The sequence below is a fragment of the Solea solea genome, chromosome 6 (genome assembly GCF_958295425.1).
Source record: "Solea solea chromosome 6, fSolSol10.1, whole genome shotgun sequence".
Taxonomy (NCBI): domain Eukaryota; kingdom Metazoa; phylum Chordata; class Actinopteri; order Pleuronectiformes; family Soleidae; genus Solea; species Solea solea.
The window spans coordinates 21309695-21331363 of record NC_081139.1 but is presented as its reverse complement, the minus strand read 5'-3'; the positions used below and the strand labels follow the sequence as shown (position 1 = coordinate 21331363).

The window sequence follows — 21669 nt, the reverse complement described above, 5'->3', positions numbered from 1 at the left end:
CAATTGTTGCACTACAGCTGTATTCAGTCAAAATGCTTCATCAACATGTGGCAGCAAGTCAGGTGTGTGTCTTCATATGTGGACAATCTGCTTTAACAGACTATATCTCTACTATACAGCAAACAATAATTTCTATACTTTACATTGTTGCTGTTTTGTGTTGTTATTGTGTATTGGTAGATGATGTGCCTCTGTGGAGATGTTACAGTATATTATGGTACAACAGTATACAGCATTTATAATTCAACCTGCCTATAGTGACCAGTGCCGGCCCAAGCCTTTATGGGACCCTAAGCAGAATCTGATTTAGGGCCCCCCTTTCACCACCTCAAAGTAGCCGGTGCTTGACTATTATTGATGTAGATGTAACATTATAAATTGCATTATTTCTAGTTGTCATTTACACCAAACCAGTGCCAGTTCATTTCATATCGAGGACAGTAAAACCACAATGGTGTCCAAGCATTAATTTGCACTTTCATATTCAAAGTGAACCACTATGTGTGTTGAATTAATCAAATTAAACAAGTAGACCAGTTTAATTTTTTTTTTTAACTTTGAACAGATGTGTGAATGTGCACTAAATGAGCAACACATACAAAATAAAACCAAATAACTGATGCTCAACACTATTTTGATTTCTAAATACTGTATATCTAAAGAAATCCAGATTTCTTTAATATGTTCAAATGTTTATTTTTCTCTCCACACACTGTTGGCACAGAAGCAGCTGCTTAGCTTATAGTTCACTTTTGCCCTGGGGCCGACTCTGAAACCGCTCTCAAATGGCAACAATCCGATGGCACCATTACATGTGAACGATCAATAAGATATGCACTGACAGACGAGCATAATCAATCAATCCATAAATAAGTGGCTCAGTCAAAATGTGAGCTAAGTGCTAGTTACGTCACCAAAGAGAAAATGAAATACGGTCACAAATGGATTTTTATTGTACTGCAGTAAGCCTGCTGTATAATTGTGGCAGTATGTTACTCATGTAAATACAATAAATGTGTTTAAAGAAAAATACATAAACATGTAAAATAAACAAGAATAAACACACTTGTAGTTTGGCTTGGATTGTGACAGCTGTAAGCATCTTTTTATGGTTTGTAACTGTTTTGTCGATAGATAGGTAGATAAGATAGATAGATAGATAGATAGATAGATAGATAGATAGATAGATAGATAGTCCAGTGTGTAAAGTTTATTACATATGTTGGTGGTCTTGCTGTGCCGGGTGTACAGCAGCAGTGCGTCGCAGCACCTCGTTGCGCACCTGTGCGCTCTGATTGGCTGAGGCTGCAGTGATGCTGCCTGCATCCTGCTCCCACGGCCAGGAGCCAGGACACGAGGGGAGGGGGAGCAGCAGCAGCAGCAGAGGCAGTAAGTGTGGCCGGGATATCATCATAACACTAGGGCGCAAAATTATCCCCTCCACCGTGTTCCTCGTCAGGAAAGAGCCGCTCACCCCCTCATCATGTCTGCAGGAACAGAAGGAGCCGCTGTGGCCAGCTCGTGACTGCATCTTCAAATCACAAACAAACAAACAAACAAACAGCACCTGAAAACGCAGAGGCAAAGAAGGGACTCATCACACCCCGTGAACGTCTCACTTTTCCAGCCCGTGGGGGAATGAACAGACTAGGCGCCAACATGCCCGTCAACGACCCTGAGAGCATTCTGAGCTACCAGGTAAAGTGTCCTTTAAGATATTGAATACATGGCGCGTTGCTTTGAGGCGGAGCTGTGGCACAGAACAGAGCAGCAGCAGCACCAACAAGCTCCAACAACTGTTTGAAACCCTCAGCTCTGATAGAAACTCAGCATCTGCTGGTGGAAGAATATGTTTCACATGTGTGTGTAGTTTGGTGCTGTTGCGTGTCTCCCTGCGGATCGTCTACCTCTCTGCAGTGTTTTAAATGTTGGAGACAGCCCGCTGTGTGTGTCTAAATGTCATGTAGGATGCTGTTCCTGCGGGATGCTGCTGCTGCTGCTGCTGCTGCTGTTGCTGTGCATGCGTACAGGATGTTGTTGATTGTGTTATTGTGAGGTGCAAACACGTGCAGTCACTGCACTGACATGCCTTATTACTGTTGATGCAAGTCCACCAGAGCGCCACAGATAGCAATCCGGTGTTCACACATTTTGGGATTTTTCTCGCGTGACACCGGCGGGGACGGCGCGTTACTCTCAAATGACCTTGACACCATGCGCCACACAGCGCGCACTGTCCATGTGTTATGTCTGAGCCAATCATGGTGACAGAGGGGGGGGGGGCTGGATGTGGTGAGGGGACGTTTGAAGGTGGAAAAACCAATTGATCCTCAATGTCCTGTTGATGGGTGATCCATTAGAGACCGAGTCAGTTGATGGGACAGACAGAGGCAAACCAGAAGGACAAATGGACCATTGGACACACCAGTGTCCAGCTGGTGTCTTTACATACTAGTTTAATAACTAGCTTCAATTTGATACTGCAGCCAACCCTAATACAGTCATGTCACCCTGGTGACTTTTGATAACATCCTGTCTGTGAGGGCAGGAGACAGATGGACAAGGACCTGGGATGTCTGTGTGTGATTAAATCTTACTCACACAGAAATGTGATTACCAAGGAGCCTCACCCTCCAAACTTGAGAGCTAATGTGTTTGTCTGCCCTCATATCTATGACAGTCTGTTCAGTCAGCATCCACCGGTGACTGTGCCAGTCTTTGTTGTTCCTAAAATCTGTTTATAATTCTACAAAGACTCCTTGGACGTGTCTTGGGTATAGTGGAGGAGGGTCATGCCAATCTCAGCTGACATAGGGCGACAGGCTGGGTCACACCCTGGACAGTTGGCCAGTCCAAACACACAATCAACCTACGGTCATTTTAGTGTTCAATTTACCTAATCCCCATGTTGCATGTTTTTGGACTGTGGGAGAAAACCCACGCACACACGGGGAGAACATGCAAACTCCATGCAGAAAGGGCCTTGTTCCGACTGGGTCTTCTTGCTAACCACTCCCAACAGCGAGATGTATGAATGAATATCTAATTGCGATTATTTTGACAGCAATTTCGATTGTGATATGATTCGTGATATCAGAGGGAATGGTCATTTTTACATCATTATTCTCATTGTTATAAGAAAAACATATTTAAAATGATTTACAATGTGATATTTGTGCAGATGTGTGAGAAACAAAGACCCTCTCTCCAGTCTGTAGAATAAGATGTGTATAGATAAAGACAAAAATTGATCTAAAATTATATTTCGACACAATTATATTTTGGCTTTAAAAATTATTATACAATTAGGATGTACTGCGATTTCGATAAGACTTTAATTAATTGTTCAGCCCGAATATATATATATATATACATATATGTATGTATATATATATATATATATATATATAAATATATTCACTAGTACATGTTATGCATTTAATATTTTACTTTTTTTAATATAAGTTTTTAAAAATGTTATTGCAATCAAAAGTTAAAATTTAAAGCAGGGCTGGACAATACAGGCAATAATGATATTGTGATAAATAAAAAAAGCTTTCAAGCTTTATTAATTTGACAATTATTCATGTATATATATTTATATATATATCATTTAGATATATATATATCATTTAGATATATATATCATTTAGATATATATATATCATTTAGATATAGATAACCAAAGACAAAAACAGAAAAACAGATTAAATTACATTTTTATTTAACTATGTGTTGTGTCAAAGTGCACAATTTATATCAAATCAATATATATTGAGCCTTTATTGTATTGTAATGAAGAAAATGATTCTTCCATATACTGTATATTGTTATTGAATGTTTGCTTAGCCTCAAGTAGCAGAGCAGAGCTGCTGAAGTGCACAGAACGAGGTGTAAAGAGCGTTTCCACAGCGGAGACGTGTAAATCAAAGGTGACAGAAAACACAATACAAGAGGAATACAATGCGACGGTCATTACAGGACAATGGCTTGAGTTGATAATTGGACCGAGAACCGGCGTATTGATGAAACACCCACAAAACAGATTCTCGTCATGTTTGAGACATGACACAGAGATGCTCGGAAATCAATCACCTCTGGTAAAACAAACCACATCGTTGCGTACAGTCCAGTGAAATACAATACACAGTATACAGTATACACAAACGCGCTGGTGTGAGGGTCATTTTTATGAAATAAGACCCGTAAACGTAGGGGAAATAAATTACAGTTGTACTACGTCATTACATCATCGCTACCTTTGTTGTTATTTATGGCCGTAGGCATCATAAATTTGTCAGAGGTTTAAGTCCCAGCATTGCAAAATGGTCACAGTTCCTTCCATGTTTGGCCTCCGCCCCAACCTTTCATTTTAATCAATTCGTTGGCGCCGTCCATTTATGGAGCACGGTCCACAGTCAGCTCTCTGCTGAGTTGCACTTTAATACACAGAAGTTTCCCAAAGAAATAGGTCAGATCTGATTTGTAAATGCAGAGTTATCTGTATAAGGAGATGTCTCAATACCTCCCAACCACATACTTCACATTTGAAAGTACTCAGAGACCACATCATGCTTGGAAACACTCTGAGGTTTGAGCTGTTCAATCACAAGCACGGGTGAGTGACAGGAAATCCAAGGGTAGAAGCACGGCCACATTAATGATGACATATGATGTTATTGCACATTGCCATGAAAAAAGCTCTCACAATTAGCTGATTGTGGTAAACTGGGATTATCTGGGACACTGGGATTAAGAAAACATATGATAAAGCATATTATCGCAATTATGTCCTGAATCACAATTATTTGGGTCAGGATATTAGTGTGAGGAAATGTTCCTGCGTATATAAGACTTCTATATTCTCAGTTTCATGTCACAAATGAATGCAGTTGTAATCACACTGTCCAGGGTGGACACTGCCTCTCACCTCCACCTGCAGCCCTTAAAGGATAAGTGGTAAAGACAGTAGATAATGTTTGAGTGGGTGGGAGGACGGAGGATGAATGTGCTGCCATCTCTTACCAACCAAAACCAAACTGCAGTGATCTTTTTGGAAAGAAAACTCTCAGTGGGGGTTGTGTGGGGGGGCAAAATGAAATGTGAGGTATTGAATAAGGTGTGTGTGACTCATGCCGCCCGTGTGGGCTGAAGCAGACAAAACAGCCGCTCCTCTCATGCCTTCTCCATCAGCTCTCGACGCTCCTGTCTCACTTCAACATGACAGCCTCCTTCCTGTGAAGCTCCCTGTGAGCAAAGCACAGTCGCAGGTGTTTGTACGGCAGATTAGTGATGGTGTAATGGGGCCGCTTCAGCCCACGGCTGTGGTCAGCCCTGGCTGACAGGCAGTCTGGAGCTGACAGACCCAGTTGTCTGAGTCAGGATTTGTGTGTGACAGCTTCATCAGAGGATGACGAGTGGAGGCTGGAGCAGTCCTGAAAGTTTCCCCGGGAGAAATGTTTTGTCAGAGGTTAAAGGGTTATTGTAACAAGTTATTAGTGATAGACATATTAATCATGAATTATTACTGTGCACTCACCTGTCACTTTATCTGGTACATAGAGCACTTTATAAAGCTGCAGGAGTGGCACTCACTGTGGTCGTCTACTTGTAGCAAGTAGTTTTTGGAGCTTGTGGCTGCATTGTCTTGAACCATATCTGATGTCCACATTTACACTGGTTAACACTTGGGGAAACAAACCACAGGGTGGGTGTGGTTATCGACCAGAAAATGGTTAAAAGGCTGTGGAAGTGAAAGTGGTGTTATTATGAAATTATAAAATCTAGAGCTGAAACATTTCATCGATTAATCCGACAACTATTTTGATAATCGATTAATCGGTTTGAATCTTTTTTTCATGATTAAAACAAGATTTTCCGATTGTTTAAGCTTCTTAAATTTTCTTAATATTTTCTTCATTTCTTTGCTCTGGATAACAAAGAAATCATTAAAAGTTAATAATGTTGGTTTGTGGACAAAACAAGACATTTGAGAACATCATCATTTCCAGGTTTGACGAACACCGGTCAACATTTTTTAAGGTTTTCTGATATTTTATGGACCAAACGATTAATCGAGAAAATAATCGACAGATTAATCGATTATGAAATAATCGTTAGTTGCAGCTCTAATAAAATCCCTGATCCATAGGCTTAAAAGCATGAAGCACCTCGATTGGAGTCCACTGGTTTGGTCCACTTGTCCTCCATTGCACAGGTTGAAAGAGAGTCTTTTTTTTAAGGAAGCACAAGTCCTGCATTGATCTGTCCACTAACATTGTGGACACAAATGCACACATCTGATTTATTTCCACATATGAATGAGGCCACAATGTGATCTGTTGATATCTGAATCCATATGTTTTATTTCTTGCTCACACTGTCATTGGGGGTCATATCTGATTTGTGCCACATGGGAGGAAAATACCACAATTGGGCCAGTGGCACCGTGCAGTGTAAATGCAGCCTTCCTTGTTGAGTTATTGTCGTTGCTTTTCCATAATATTGAACCAGTTTGGTCATTCTCCTCTGAGCGCTGGTATTAAGTAGGGATTTTTTTTGTCTGGAGAACTGCTGCTCACACTTTCTCTTTCTCAAACCATTTTGTATAAACCTTAGCGATGGTTGTGTGTGAAAATCCCAGTAGATTAGCAACAAACCAACAAACACACCCCATTTAGAGTCATTTAAATCACCAGTCTTCCTTATTCTGGTGCAGTTTGAACTTTAGAAAGTTGTCCTGACTATGTCTGCCTTAATGCACTGCAGTCATATGTTTGGTGAGTGCTTATCTGTCATGATGTGGTTATTATCCTTATAGGGAGTGGACATCTCTCTGGAGGACTTTGCTCTCATGACAAACAATATGCACTTATAAGAAATTATTTTAAAATGTTGTAATAGTACTTAGCATGTTCATTCCGTGTATGTGTGTGTGGGTTTATTCTGGCGACCTGTCCAGGGTGAACCCCACCTTTCGTCCTATGTCAACTGGGATTGGCACCAGCAGCCCCCGCAAACCTCATATGGAGGATAAAGTAGTGGACGATGATGATGAATGAATGAAATGTATTTTTGTATTCTTGCTTGTTTTGTATTAGATGCTACTTAAAAATACAATATGTACACATCAGAAACAGTTAATGTCTTTACAATTGTGTGCTTGCATTTAAATATAACGGTTACTATTTTTTGGCAGCGTCTCATGTGATAGTGGTCGATCATGTTATGAATAGTCCCTTGACTTAAACCCTTTAACACCTAACCCTCAATGTCTGCCTGGACTTTTTTTCTTCTTCTTTTAATCATAAAGGGACCAGATAATGCCCTGTAACTAAGTGCTTTTGCCTATTTTTGTCAGTTATTTACAATTTACCGCATATTTAAATGCTGTTGCAATTAACAATTTAAAATGAAGAAAAACACTGCAGTTGTACACGAGCAACAGACGCTGATTCTCCGGCATTTCAAAAGTCTTTAGTAAGAAACAGGCCTCATTCATCTGTAGCTGGTTACACTCTGTCCCGATGGAGTTCCAGGGCACATTGATTGACCCGCTGGCAGGAGACATGGATTCTAATCATTGCTGCTCTATTTGTTCAGCATGATAACTAGTTCAATGTTTTTCACTGACGCTGACACCAGAAAAAAAAAAAAAAAAAAAACATCTAAGAAGGGCTAAGAATTACAAAACAGCTCTATTTGTTCACCAACAAAACACTTCTCTGTGGGCATCCAGGGCTTCAAAGTCCTGAACCCTGAACATGAATGAACAATATTAAGCCTTTAATTCAGGAAATAAATAAATAAATAAATAAATACAAAGCAAAAACAAAAAGGCATCAGCCTCATGATCATTTCTTTCCTTATTTTATCAGCATTATAATTAGAACACTGTGAGCCTGTTCTATTCACATCTGCTGTGAGAATTTCTGGGGCAATTTTCCTCACCAGCAAGTGCATCTTGAGACACGAGATGAGGGCGTCTAAGGTCTTTATGATGTAAGGGGAAAAGGAAAGGAAGTGAAAACACATACACACACACAAAAATGGGTTCGTTTGTGTGAGCGCTGGATTTATGTGTCCATAGCAAAAGGAGTCGCTCTCTAATAAACGTTATTTATACAACACCTATCTGAACAAAAGCCTAATCAAATATTACAAAAACAGGAAGAAACCTCTGGCAGAACCAGACTCAAAGATGTGCAGCCGTCTGCCTCGGCCGGTTGGGGTGAAAGGAAAATATGGGACAGAGTAGGAGTAACAAAGAGAGAGGAGAGATGGAGACAACAAATCTATATCTGCAAATATACAGTATACTAAACATCCATCAACATCATGTTAGAATAATCTGGAGGCCCTAAAGCCTTTATAAATTTAAATAGCACTTAAGGACTCTGCATGTTCTCCCTGTGTGTGTGTGTGTGTGTGTGTGTGTGTGTGTGTGTTTCCTCCCACCATCCAAGAACATGCAGATTTCCTGATTATGGACAATCTAAGGGTGCATTCACACCAACCCTTCCAAATCGAATCCAAGTTTGTTTGCTTGGAAAGTCCGGTTCGTTTGGGGAGGTGTGAATGTGCAACCAAATTCTGGTCTCAGTTCGCTTCAAGTGAACCAAATGCAGGAAGTCAATTGTTGCAGCGTATCTGTGTCGTATGTTCACATAAAACTATGATGCAGCTCCATGTTTTGCTCTGATGTGGAGGAAACAGAAGTTGTCCTGCATTAACCAACAGAGGAGCGAGTTTTCTCGTTCATTGTTGTCTTGTCTTCTCCTTCAGTAATTCTTGATGCAGCGCCGCCTCAGGTTTGGTTCGTTTGACTAAAGTGAGAAAGTGTGTAAGCAAATTGAACCGAGTCCTCAATCGTACCGAGTCTAGCGGAGACTATTAGGTGTGAAAACGACCTAAATTGACCGTAGGTGTGAGTGTGAGTGTGAGAGCGACAGGGATGAAGTTCTCATGATGTGCTTCTTCTTTCATACACAGGGCAGTTGTCCATAGGTGTTTGCCCCTACATGCAATCAAAGGACAGGAATTCAAGGACAGACAGGCAGCCATTTTGGTGTTCACTGCTCTGTAACACGGCGACAATAAACTTTGTGGAAAATAACTGATAAACCTGTGACTAGAGGAAGGTCAGTCGTTAAAGAAGAAGTAATGGCACAGGTAGGAAAGCACAAATCATCTGCTCAGTGGAAAAACAGGCACACGTGCACGTGTTAAGGGTCACAGATGTGCTCACTCACAGAGAGAGCGGACCAAACTTTAAGTGCCATGTGAGCTTTTTAATTATCTGAAGCACTTAAGGCGACACAGGAGAGGTGAGTTGTGAATGACAGTGAGCCATTAACCTGTTAAACAAAACACATACCAGCATGAAGTTGCCATAAGAACACTTCCTCGGTGACTGGTGATCACTGCAGGCGGTGAGTCCAGTGTCATGAAGGGCTGGGACTCAGGAGAGGGAACATTGTAATCGCAGCTTGGATACGAAGTTCATCCGATGTCACCCAACAATAGATGACCTTTTCCCTTTCAGTCACACCATTCCCTGAAACATGGTTTAACCAACTCTAAATATAGTTATTGAATGTGCCTGCAGGAAAATGACTGTCCTCCTTATCTCTCTTTCTCTCTCTGCAACAAATGGATCCAAACGTATTGACGATTTGATGATCCACGATGATTATGGGACAAAAAGCTCTCTCGCTCTCTCGCTCTCTCTCTCTCTGTCTGTGTGAGTGAGTGTGTGTCTCTATGTTTTGCAAAGCTCCAGCACGAATGGAGTCGACCGCCTCCAGCCTCAGCTCAAACCCACATGCAATACATGGAAACCCATTTTGTCTGATCCTCACATTCTGTCACCATTTGCTTTTTGATGGTTCAGACTTGGGTTTTAAGGGTTAGAGTTAGGACACTGGTCACTGTGGTGCCTGCAGTGATTCAGCAGTACTTTTTAACTTACTTGATTGTCTCATCTGTGTTCTTTTGATCGATATGTTTGACAGAATTCAAAACCTATACTTCCATTCGGTCAGTTTATCTGACCATTGATCCGTCGGCTAGTTTCCCAATGAGATGACCAATTGTTTGGTCCATAAATTGTCAATTTTCCAAACTTTATAAATAAGGACATCCTCAAAGGACAAACAGAACATATTCAAATGTTCTGGTTTCTTTGGCACAGAGAGGAAAGACAAACACTCACAGTTAAGAAAGTCAAATGATAAATCACTTATCAAAATAGTGGAACATCATTTAGTTATTGATGAAGTTGCTGCAGCCCTAGTCCACAGCTGCTATGTCTGCTTTATTGTCCTGCTGTAAAAAATTAACTTGAAACCATCATCGGTGCTGGTTGAGTGCTTGCTTTGAGGCACTTTGAAATGTTCCTCTCAGCACACTTTCATCCTCTGTTTAAACATAATTATAAAACCATGAGTCACAGCCTCGGTGTTTGGTTTGAGTATGACTCCACAATTATGTTGCCCCTTTCTCTTTCTAATTGTCCTGGGACAAAGACAAATGCCGAGTCATGGAAACGGAGAGAAATCCCACAGCACCAGTGTGATGGAGAGAGAAGTCATTGTCACCTGTGAGTTGAGTGGGCGTCTTTATAAATCTGTTTGCAGCTATTGTTTCTGTGCTGATATCAGGAGGAAAACAAAAACATTACACAACGTTGTTCAGAGTTTGGTTTAAACTTGTGAAAAGACAATTACCTGAGTGCCTTTGAAATCTTTTTTTGTTAATCTATTGACAGCCCTAATATATATACATATATATATATATATATATACTGTACGTATATTAGAGTTGCAACTAACGATAATTTTCATAATCGATTAATCTGTCAATTATTTTTTCGATTAATCGGTTAATCGTTTGGTCCATAAAATATCAGAAAGGTTGAGCAGTGTTCGTCAAACCTGGAAATGATGATGCTCACAAATGCCTTGTTTTGTCCACAAACCAAAATGATTCACTTTTAATGATTTCTTTGTTATCCAGAGCAAAGCTTAATGCTTAAACAATCGGAAATCAAATTTTAATCATCAAAATAGTTGTCGATTAATTTAGTATGTATATATATGTCTTCTCCCTCTCCAGGGTTTGCCACAGCAGATCATCTGCTTATTTGATTTGGAAGATATTTTTCCGCCCTTCCCGACGCAACCCCATTTATCCAGGCTTGGGACTGGCACAGCCAGTGTACACATCCGTACACTGGATGTGCCCCCATGTGGCTGGGGTCAATTTAGAGTGTCCAATGAACAACCTGGCAACTCTTCACAAGCAAAGTTCTCTTTCCACTTGGCCATGAGCTGCCACCAGTATTGGCTCAATTTGCCATACAATCAGATGTGTCCAGATGTTTTTTTTTTTTTATCCTTGATGACCTCTCAAAGTGCTCTACACTACATACACACATTCATACAGCACAGCTAATATATATGCAGCATTTCACTCGCCAACAAACCACTCACACATTGCCAGAATAATTTGTGCTTCCGGGTCTTGCCCAAGGACACTTTGAAATTGAACCACTTACCTTTCGGTTCATGGACGACCTGCCGTACCCTCTGATCCACAGTCGCCCACAGTTGATTTAGCATCACTCAGAGATTAATGGGGGACGACTGGAGCTATAAAACAGCTCCAGTCTTCAGGGTGCATCTAAAATAGAGATAACACGCACAGCTCTGTCCTCATTTATCACATTTCATAACTGCGGGCAGAAATTGGCATGATTTTTGTTTTTTTTATGTTAATAAATTGTGTGTTGTTTTATCTGCTAAACCCCAAGAGAACAGAGACAAATCACAACAATACACACAGGTTATTTTAGTGCAACTGAATGTGTTATGTCCCGAAAATGCTTTAACAAGCATTAACCAGGTATAGATTTATGTTTGTCATAAGCTAAGCATGATGGTTTTTTTTACCAGAATTAATGAGGAAGCATCTCTGACAGGCCTGGAAAGGAAGGGGAAAAAAATGCAATTATTTGCACCTCTGTGGTTTTCACACTTCAGGATACATGACTGAACCACGATACGGTAAATGTCTGCATGATTTCTTCAGCCATGCCTTCAGTTTTCACCGTCACTGGACTGCCATCCTAAATTAGCTCTTCTATTGATCACACACATTGTTCTAATTAAAATCAAGAAGCCACTATAAAGATGAGCTTACTAATTAACTAACCAGTTTACCACAGCTCTGCTATGAATGGTCCACTGAGTCATCTCAGATATATATATATATTTTTTATCTTCAGTGATTCAGTCTTTCAGGGTTTTTTTTTTTGGTTCAGTTTTTCTTTTAAAGCTGCTCAACATTCTGTGAGTAGTGCTTTTTTATAGAGTGGGACGTCACATTGATTAAGATACAGTATGTTCTGCCAGTTCTGCATCCACCACCCTCACACACTCATAGAAACATATCCGCCATTGATCATGTGTTTATGTGAGGGGGCGCAAGCATCTTATGTAGAGAGTGGGATTTACATACCCGTGTGTGTGTGTGTGTGTGTGCTCTTGTGTCTGTTGCCTCTTAAGGACATTTTCTGGCATAAACGCTGACCTTGTGAGGACCAGGAGGCCTCCAAACCAGCTCCTAATGAGGCAGAACCTCATTTCTGAGGAGCTGGTTTAGTTTAAATCTACGATTTGACTTGTGGTTAGGTCAAGGTTAGGATTAGGCATTAGCCCTTAGAGCACACTCGGTAAAGTGCAGCGGGAATGATACACAACTCCTTATATGGACATCCTGGGGTGTGTGTGTGACATCTTCAGGCTTCTTATGTGTTGATGAGTCAATGTTGTGATTCATTTTATTTTCCATATTTTCTTTAATGGTGCAGAGGTCACAAATAGAAATAGACCGTTTTTATTTTATTTTTCTTCATAAAAATGAGCCGAGCGAACTTTGAACTGTGACGTATTTCTAGATTTCACAAATTCAACCCGATTTTAAACATTTTGAGTAGTTAGTCATCAGATTGCCTATAGGTTGTGGATATAAGACACTCTTTATTGCACATTCTTATAGACTCTGTATATGTGTTTTAACATAGTCATGGGAAAAAAGCAGCCTTAATGCTCTGTGTTCTAAGGGTTAATGTTGGGATGATGCTTTGTTTAAGCAGTCCTTAAAAGGATAGCTGCGTGAGCCTGTGTGTGTTTGTTAAACATTAGTCAAAGATCCCTGCGTGCTGCTGTTGGCAGGGACTGCTCAAACATTTGCATTCATTTATAGATTTCCGCTATTGATTTAGTTTCAAGCAGTTCTTTTTTACACTTTACACAGAAGGCCCACATGTGTCAAATGTGTCTTTCTTGTGTGTACCTTTGTCCACGGTTACTGAACTGATTTTCACTGCAGTGGTACACACTGACCGCTTTTTAACAGCACGATGGAGGCCTTCAGAAACAAGACATGAAATCTTTACTGTCGCATGCACCTGTGCTGAGATACTGTAAACAGAGACAATGCAGCGGCACAATCCCTCCAGTGCCAGTGTTGGCTCCTGCAGTCCTTCGCCCTTATTATTTTAGAAGTGATCCGTGAAGACACTATTGTTCATGTGCAGACAACACTGTATCTGAATGAAAAGAGGAAAAAAAGAGAAGTCTTGTCATGGGAGAGTGACCATCAGTAACATCCTGCAGCAGACCACACCAGCAGCACTGATGAATGTGGCACTCTGATTTGAATTTGATTGGATCTCCCCTACATCGCACATTCTGCAGCAGATTCATTGAGTGTTTACTTACCTCTGACATGTTTGTGTATGTGTGTGTGTGTGTGTGTGTGTGTGTGTGTTTGTGCGTCCTTGTTCTCTCGGTGCATCTGTCCCAGACAGTCTGAGAATAGAACGTCTGGAATTTGACGCCCATTGTTAAAAAGCTCTCAGTAGTTTGGCCAATTAGTGGTTCTGTTGCCATGTGATAAACTGCTGGTAATGAGACACTTCAGGACCTTTCACGTTGCATTTCATGGACTGACCCTGAAAGGCTGCAGGCGTTCTACAAAGTTGAACTTTTCCTGCCGACGACTTCTTGTTTGCACTGAAGGTCACACTGTCGAGCTCGGAGACGTTATCCTTATACATGTGTCTGTGTGTGTTCATTAGAGACCAGATGAAGAGGTGGTGGTTGACCAGGGAGGCACAAGCTCTGTGTTGAACATCCACTATGAGGAGGAGGAACTAGAAGGTGAGTAACCTGCACAGTTGGACAAAGTTTTTTTACTCTAAGCTTGTAATTTTCTTTTCAAACACATTATATTCTACATCCTGGGAGTCATCAACAAATAAAGTGATCTAGAGGAAAACAAACTAGTGAAGTATGCTGGAAAAGGTCACAATAGCAGTACATCCCACCTCCCTGTGTCTATCCTGACATGAAAGCTCTGCCCACATAATGCAGAGAACACACACTGGTCAAATCCAAGTGGAGGAGAGAGTGCTGGGAGGCCACTTTGAGTAAGCATCAAGTTTAAAAGTGCTATATACTGCAAATACAGACCTTTCACCATTTAAGGGCACCCTCACAAAAATGCCATTGTTGTGGACAACTGACCGTTTTGTCTACCTCAGTATGTGTAAGATATGCTTTTGTTGTTTTGTTCTCATTCCACAGCTTGTCAAATTCATTTTTAAGAATGCCTTTGTATGTCGTGCTATGGTTGTTTGATTTCGCCTAACAAATCACCTCACATGTTTCTGTTTCAGTGAAAGGGAGCAGCTGCAGGGACAAATCTGTTTCTTCAAAGACTAAATTCAACATTCAAAAGCTGCTGCTTTTCTCCCACACCTGAATCTGTAACTTCTTGCTATTCTGCAGCTGATGGAAATGTTGTGTATATCAGTGGCTGTAGGTTTGACCACAGGAGGTCCATAAATTGACTTTAACTCTGTAGGATTCTTTCATTCACCAATGCACCAACAAGCACACACGCTGTTTCTTCTTTTTAGTGGAAACATTTTTATTTTCAGATTTCACATAGTTTACGACGTATTTATTAAATGATGGATTGGTAACAACATATGCAGAATGAAAGGTAAATTGAGCACTCACTCAGCAATCAGTTAATGACTTTTGTATTTCAGCTTGGGAGATTTATCATTAATCATACTCAACAGATGTATAAACCTTTATTTATATAAAAGTAGTTCCCTCTTGACATCTAACTGATGTAAATACAAATTGAAAAAAAAAAAAACAACTTCTGCTCTTGAAAGCTGTGCGTGGAGATCACACACTGTATCTAAGTATCTTACTCAACAGGTGAAATGACCTCACTCAGCCTTCAGCACATCTCCAAAGACCACTTATGCTGTTATAAATATTCTATTAAACCCAACAGTAATTGAGTAATTTCCAGTATGTTTTGTAGTTGCACATGCATCACTGGACTCATTGTTGCCTCCTGCAGGGATCATTACATAATCATGAATGAACACCGTAGCGCTGCTCTGTAACCATTGTGATCTTTGTACATATGTGTTATGCTAATATAAATACACACAAGATGTCTGGCTCTTAAAAAAAAGGTCTTTGAAAACTAATTTGCTATTGTTCCATCTTTGTTATTCAAGTTAAACAAGCAAGACAGGAAGCAGAATATTGTTCCCAAAGAGCTTTACACCAACAACAAAGCCTCAGTATAATGATTTCACTTTCCATGACTTGATCATCTGTAGACCATGTACAAGAATGTACCAATGAAGCACCATGCTGTGAAATAGGTCTTTAAAATGATATATAGAAAGACTTCAGTGTTAAAAAAGAAAAGAAAAGAAAAAAAAAACTACTACAAAACTAAAATATTCAGCTTACACATAGTAGATTAAAGGTAGGGTTGGAGATCCTGGAAAAACAGCAGGTTACTTTTTGAAGTCCAAGCCCTTTTCTTCAGAGTTCCCTCCTGAAGCTCCGCCTCCAGAGCACAGGAACGCGCAACAAACACAGATTCACGAGCACCGTGCAGCATCTGTAACTTTTGGTTCTTTTCGTTTTTTTGGATACTTGTTCAAATGAAAAACAACAAATACTCATACAAGATCACAAAGACATAAAGTTAACCTACTAGTCCAGTAGAACCAGAGCCACCATGTCATCACTTTGCAGGCCTTTCTGGGCTTTCAGTTGTCGCAGCTGTTCAAACGCAGCACCGATGTTCACTCTGGTCTTGGATCACTCTGCATCAGCCTCTTTCTTGGCAGTAGCTTTCCCAAAAAACATCTTTCATTTGTGACAAACACCTGTTGTTTGGCGTCTTTTCTGTTATAACGTTGCTGCAACTGTCTTGTTGGATTTAGCAAGCTAGCATAAACTGTGGAGTTGTCTTCTGAGCATGTGCGATTAGTGCACAAAGAGGGGTACGTGCACTGGGAAAGGGGGAGCAGATGGTAGTTTGATTGCTGCATCATGATCCAATTAATTTGTTTGGGTCGTTCAATATGATTGGATGGTGTTTTTACAGGCCTGTCCGTTCCACGGCTGACTGCCATTTTTCATTTTTGTGACAATGCATCAATTAATTGGTTACAATCGGGCTATGAAGAGGATTATGATCTAGAAAATGATCTCCCACCACACTTTTATTCGTACATCATTGATCGATTAATAGATTCAATCAAATGCAGTCTGGTTTCAAAACATGTGATTCATTATAAGACTGAAACTGAAACTGAAGAGCTGACCTTGAAACTTGTCTCTACAAGAATCAAGGCCAAACGACAAATTATCTCACTCTTAAGGAAACTGCGCTGAGAAATAAAAGACAAAAAAAGGGTTCACAAATGTCGGCCATAAACTAAAATAGACAATGGTTGATTTTGACCCAACACTCTGAATTTCAAGCCCTTGTTTCATTGAATGAGTTCAACGCGCTGGTGAAATCTACCCTGTCTGTGTGCAAGTGTTTTATGTAAACATAATTAATGTTGTTTATTGTTTTTAATGTAATTATGCTGCTGTCTCTCGATGGGACTAACCAGGTTAAATAATGGTTGAATAAAACGATTGGATCTTTTCCTTGTTGCAGTATTTAAATGCCTGAAGCTCATATGACGACAACAGACATCATTATTCCTTATTAATGTAGAATTCCTGCTGTATATAATTAAATACTATTTATTATATCCTCTGCTGTATCCTCCTTAGATGTAGTTACTTAAATCCCCAAGGGCACTTCTTACCAGTTCTTATTTAATTCAATATTATATGATGTAATTATGTCATTACATTATGTCCACATGTGACCAAAGTGACAATGAGTGCATAAAAGCATCGCATTAATAAAAACTAGAGCTCTCTCTCCTCTGCTCAGGCCACAGGGCTCTGTTCGTGGGGGTGCGGATGCCCCGGCAGAGCCATCGTCACCACAAGCCCCATGGTTCCCGCCACCGCAGGAGAGACAGAAGAGCAGGAAGTAGCTCAGCACAACAAAAGGAGGGATCTGAGACAACAACTTCCAGTCATGGTGATGCACCGAAATGAAACAAAACCTCTTTGTAGTGTTTCCTTTTACACGCAGTGTCATGTGTGAGTCTGATACAGATATTCATTCATGGTGGATAGAGAGTTCACAGCTCAGTGAAGGACATAGATGCACATTTGCACGTCAAACTCCAACATGTGAGCGAGTAGTTGTTAAATAAAGCCTCTCAATGTTGAAGGCACTTCACACATGCACGGGCAAAGTGCACGCCAGGCTGAAATTGACATGCCCACTAATAGGCTACCAAAGAGCATGAACTCAGTCAGCATATCAGCTTTGTGTGTGTGTGTGTGTGTGTTTGCATGTTGTTAGAAACAGTGGGTACATGAGAGTGAGTACTTATGCACAAATATTTGCTTTGTTTTGTCTGGTGCCAGAAATACTGTAAGAAAATAAGTAGTAGCATTGTGTTTGTGAAACAACATTTTCATCCTCTCTCACCTTCTCAACCTCTCACTTGATCAGACACGCCGTCCCAGAGGGTCCAGTTCATTCTGGGCGGAGAGGGAGACGCTGAACATGTCACTCACGAGCTTTTCACTGAGCTGGATGAGATCTGTGTGAAGGATGGCAAAGATGCTGAGTGGAAGGAAACAGCCAGGTCAGGATCTGTCCTCTGGGAGCGGGCGGTGAAAAATGCCTGACAGCATATGGCAGCTCTGCAGCGATGCTGCTGTGGAAATTGAAATGTACAGTGTGTTTACATTTGAAGCTTAGTTTATCTTTTGTGGATTGGATACTTGCTAAAGAATAAAGCAGAAGAAAAAAGAAAAGAAGCTGCTGAGAGAAATGATATCAAATGATGCTGTATTCTTCATCTGAAAATGGGCTCTGTCAAGCTGAACTATCTTGGGGAGTGTTTGTGTGTATACAGTTGCAGCTCAGGGGCGGTAAAGCAGTAGAATTCCCTTCAACTCATTTAACAAAGGTTTGAATGTCACAGGCATTTGTTTGTAGTTAAAGGTATACTTCACCGATTTGCATTTAGCTTTGTATGACTAGAATAGGGCTAGTATTTTTGAAAGATTGTGCTTCCCAACCTCAGTGCCCACCAGTGACACTTGGTCCGAGGCTTGAAACTGCAATGCTAATTCCTCACTTTTTAGACCCACACGTAGGGGGGACAGGGCCTCATTCCCAGAATGTAAACAGTGTCCGCCATCTTTGCTAATAGTTATGCTAACAAGACCAAGTGTCAGTGGTGGGCACGTAACAAAGAAAAGAATGAAGATATTTCTCAACTCAGGTGAAACTAAGGTTGGGTAGAACAATTTTTCAAAAATACTACCGCTATTCTAGTAATACAAAGCTAAATACAATTTGGTGAAGTATTTCTTTAAATATTATACACTACAGCCCTTCTAATCTAGTTTTTCTTCTCTTGTTCAGCAGCTTCCGTGCAGTATACAGTGGAGTGAAGTGTACATTTAACATTTTACACACAGCTAACGGGACTAGCAAGGAATTATTCCGCCTGAATTTTCACAAACATGTGCTTCTATTGTCTTGCAGGTGGCTTAAGTTTGAAGAGGACGTGGAGGACGGCGGCGAGAGGTGGAGCAAACCGTACGTTGCTACTCTGTCACTCCACAGCCTGTTTGAGCTCCGCAGTTGCATCATCAACGGCAGTGTGTTGCTTGACATGCGTGCGGACTCTATTGAGGAGATTGCAGGTGAGAACTTTACAACACCTCAGTAGCAGACTGCTTTTTTTTTTCTTTTTTTTTTTTTAAAAGCCACATTTTCACCAGGAAAGAAGTGTTACCCAAAGTCACAGGATAATCTTATTACAACAGAACAAGGTGGAAAAAAAAATCACAATGGTGTGTCTGAACTGTCCTTTGTAAGAAATCCCTTTGGATATAAGGTGAAACAACATGTCTCCTCGTCTTTTCCATCTTGCTCTCTAAAATCTCTTGCTCTTGTCTTGGAGCAAAAATGTAATTCTTGATATAGAACTCTGATAAAAGACTCAGGATGTCACGTTACGTGTCTATATATAGAGAGGAGGTAAATGTACAGCACAGGTCTGCTGCCATGCAGAAACACACAAAGACACACACAAAATATCTGGTTGTAATTCATAGAAAAATCCTCACTGACTTTTACATAATATGGAACAGCATTAAAAATGGATGTCAAGCGTTGTATTGTGCCTGAACTTGGGATGAACCTGATTTGCATTGAGTCTATATTCAGACAACGCCGCACAGTTGTTTGTATGAAAGTGTTAAATAACCTGCTTTTTGTGTGTATGAATGTATCAGCAGTGTTGGCATGATGTGCATGTATGAATATTAAAATGAGCACAACCTTCAGAGAAAACAGCAGACATTTTAACACACACACACACGCAGGTTTGCACAGCTTTGCACAGCCTAACTAGAGTCGTATACAAAACCATATCCATGACTAGTTAATGCCTAACCCTGAGCTTAACCACCATTAAAATCTGTCCCCATGAGGACTCCTGGTCCTGACAAGGCTAGTGTTAAAGCCAGAAAACGAGGTGACACACACACACACGCACACACACACGCACACACACACACACACACACCATCCTCTCTTTCATGTTATTACTGTCAGCAGCACCTGGACGGCAAATTGTAACCAACACGGTTAGGCAAAACAGAGTGAAGGGTTTATTTCATTTGTCTGTTTGTTTGTTTTTGAGATGAGGCAAAGTGAGACCATGCAAATATATCACAATGCATAATCTAATCTTCACTATCAACAATATAATATTATACCTTTGTAGCGGCAAAACAGCAAACATTTTAAAAGTGACCAAAATATATTAAATAAGAATTGGATTACGAGTATGAAAAGAAGATGTATTCATACTGACGTGGTTAAACATTGTTCTTCCTGCTATTTACTTTAAATTGGTGTCTCAATATTAATAAAGCCAGCGAAGGTTTTATAAAATCTTTCCAATGATGTTGAAATGATGTTATTGACTTGATTAAAGGCACAATTATCTCTCGACTAGCAACAGTAATGTGTAGTAACAGTAAGCTTTTCTTTGCCTGCGTGACATCATAGTATTACATACATTTAAGATGAGTCATTGATTATTGTCAGTCTGACGACAGACAGGAGAAGGCAGAGCTGCTGTCCGCCTTAAATGATAATTAGATCCATCTCAAACGTGTCATGAGTGGAAGTTACATTAGATTTTTTTCCCACTGTCCTATTAACATGGCTGATTACACTGACATCATGATCTTGATGGTGTATTCAGAATGAATGCAGGCACTGCGGTGTTTGTGTGTTTGTGTGTCTGACCGTGTTGGAGGAAAGGAAGGAAAGAAGGAGAAACTTCCTCGTGCTGACTCAGCAGAAGCAGGGACAAGAGATGCTGGTGATTAGCTGCAGAGCCACATGACCAGATGTGATGGACACATACTGACCTGTGTTTCAACATGCATCTCCTGCCTTTATATGTCAACAAGCGAGCACATAGTTAATTCATGGAAAATGTGTAACTCTGAGGGTTTTAATGACATTATCACAACTTGGACTACTGCAATGTCCTCTCTGTTGGACTTAGCCTGACGTCACTTGCACTCACTTACAGTTGGTTCAAAATCCTGATGCTCAGCTTTTAACTGGTACGAAAAAACAAGAGCACTTCACTGGCTCCCAGTTTGTTGAATTTCGGATTGATTTTAAAATGTTTTATTTATTTTAAAATATCTTCATAGTCTTGCCCCACAGTATCTGTCTGACAGGCTTCAGTCACGCTCTCTCGTCGTCCCTAAGACAAAGAAGAAGCTTAGAGGTGACATTTCCTCTCTTAAAAACATTTTTCTCTTTGGCTTTTAACTCAGTTTGAGATGTTAGCTTTTGCTATTTTTTATTGTTTTATTGTCTCTTATTGTTTTATAAAAAAGTTGGATCGGATTGGATGCGTGATCATCATACTCAGTATTTACCATGTCATGGCTTTGTCTGTGTGTTGCAGACATGGTGCTGGACCACCAGGAGGCGTCTCATGAGCTGGACGACAGCGTGAGGGTAAAGGTGCGTGAGGCTCTGCTGAAGAGACACCACCACCAGAATGAGAAGAAGAAGAACCTGATTCCTATTGTACGCTCGTTCACGGAGGGAACCCGCAAACAGTCGGAGGTCCATCTGTCAGGTGGG

At 40.5% G+C, this 21669-nt stretch overlaps 1 protein-coding gene across 2 annotated transcripts in view; it reads left to right on the top strand.

Annotated features, from left to right (window-relative positions):
• Positions 1–1358: 1358 nt before the first annotated feature.
• Positions 1359–21669, top strand: part of slc4a8 (solute carrier family 4 member 8) — a 39235-nt gene continuing 18924 nt past the window's right edge. For both annotated transcript variants that reach the window (XM_058632367.1, XM_058632366.1), the window contains exons 1-6: positions 1359–1698; positions 14144–14225; positions 17347–17499; positions 17983–18118; positions 19030–19190; positions 21488–21664. In XM_058632367.1, the coding sequence (XP_058488350.1) occupies positions 1639–1698; positions 14144–14225; positions 17347–17499; positions 17983–18118; positions 19030–19190; positions 21488–21664 (769 nt within the window). In that variant the 5' untranslated portion in view covers positions 1359–1638. The remainder of the gene's footprint in view (positions 1699–14143; positions 14226–17346; positions 17500–17982; positions 18119–19029; positions 19191–21487; positions 21665–21669) is intronic.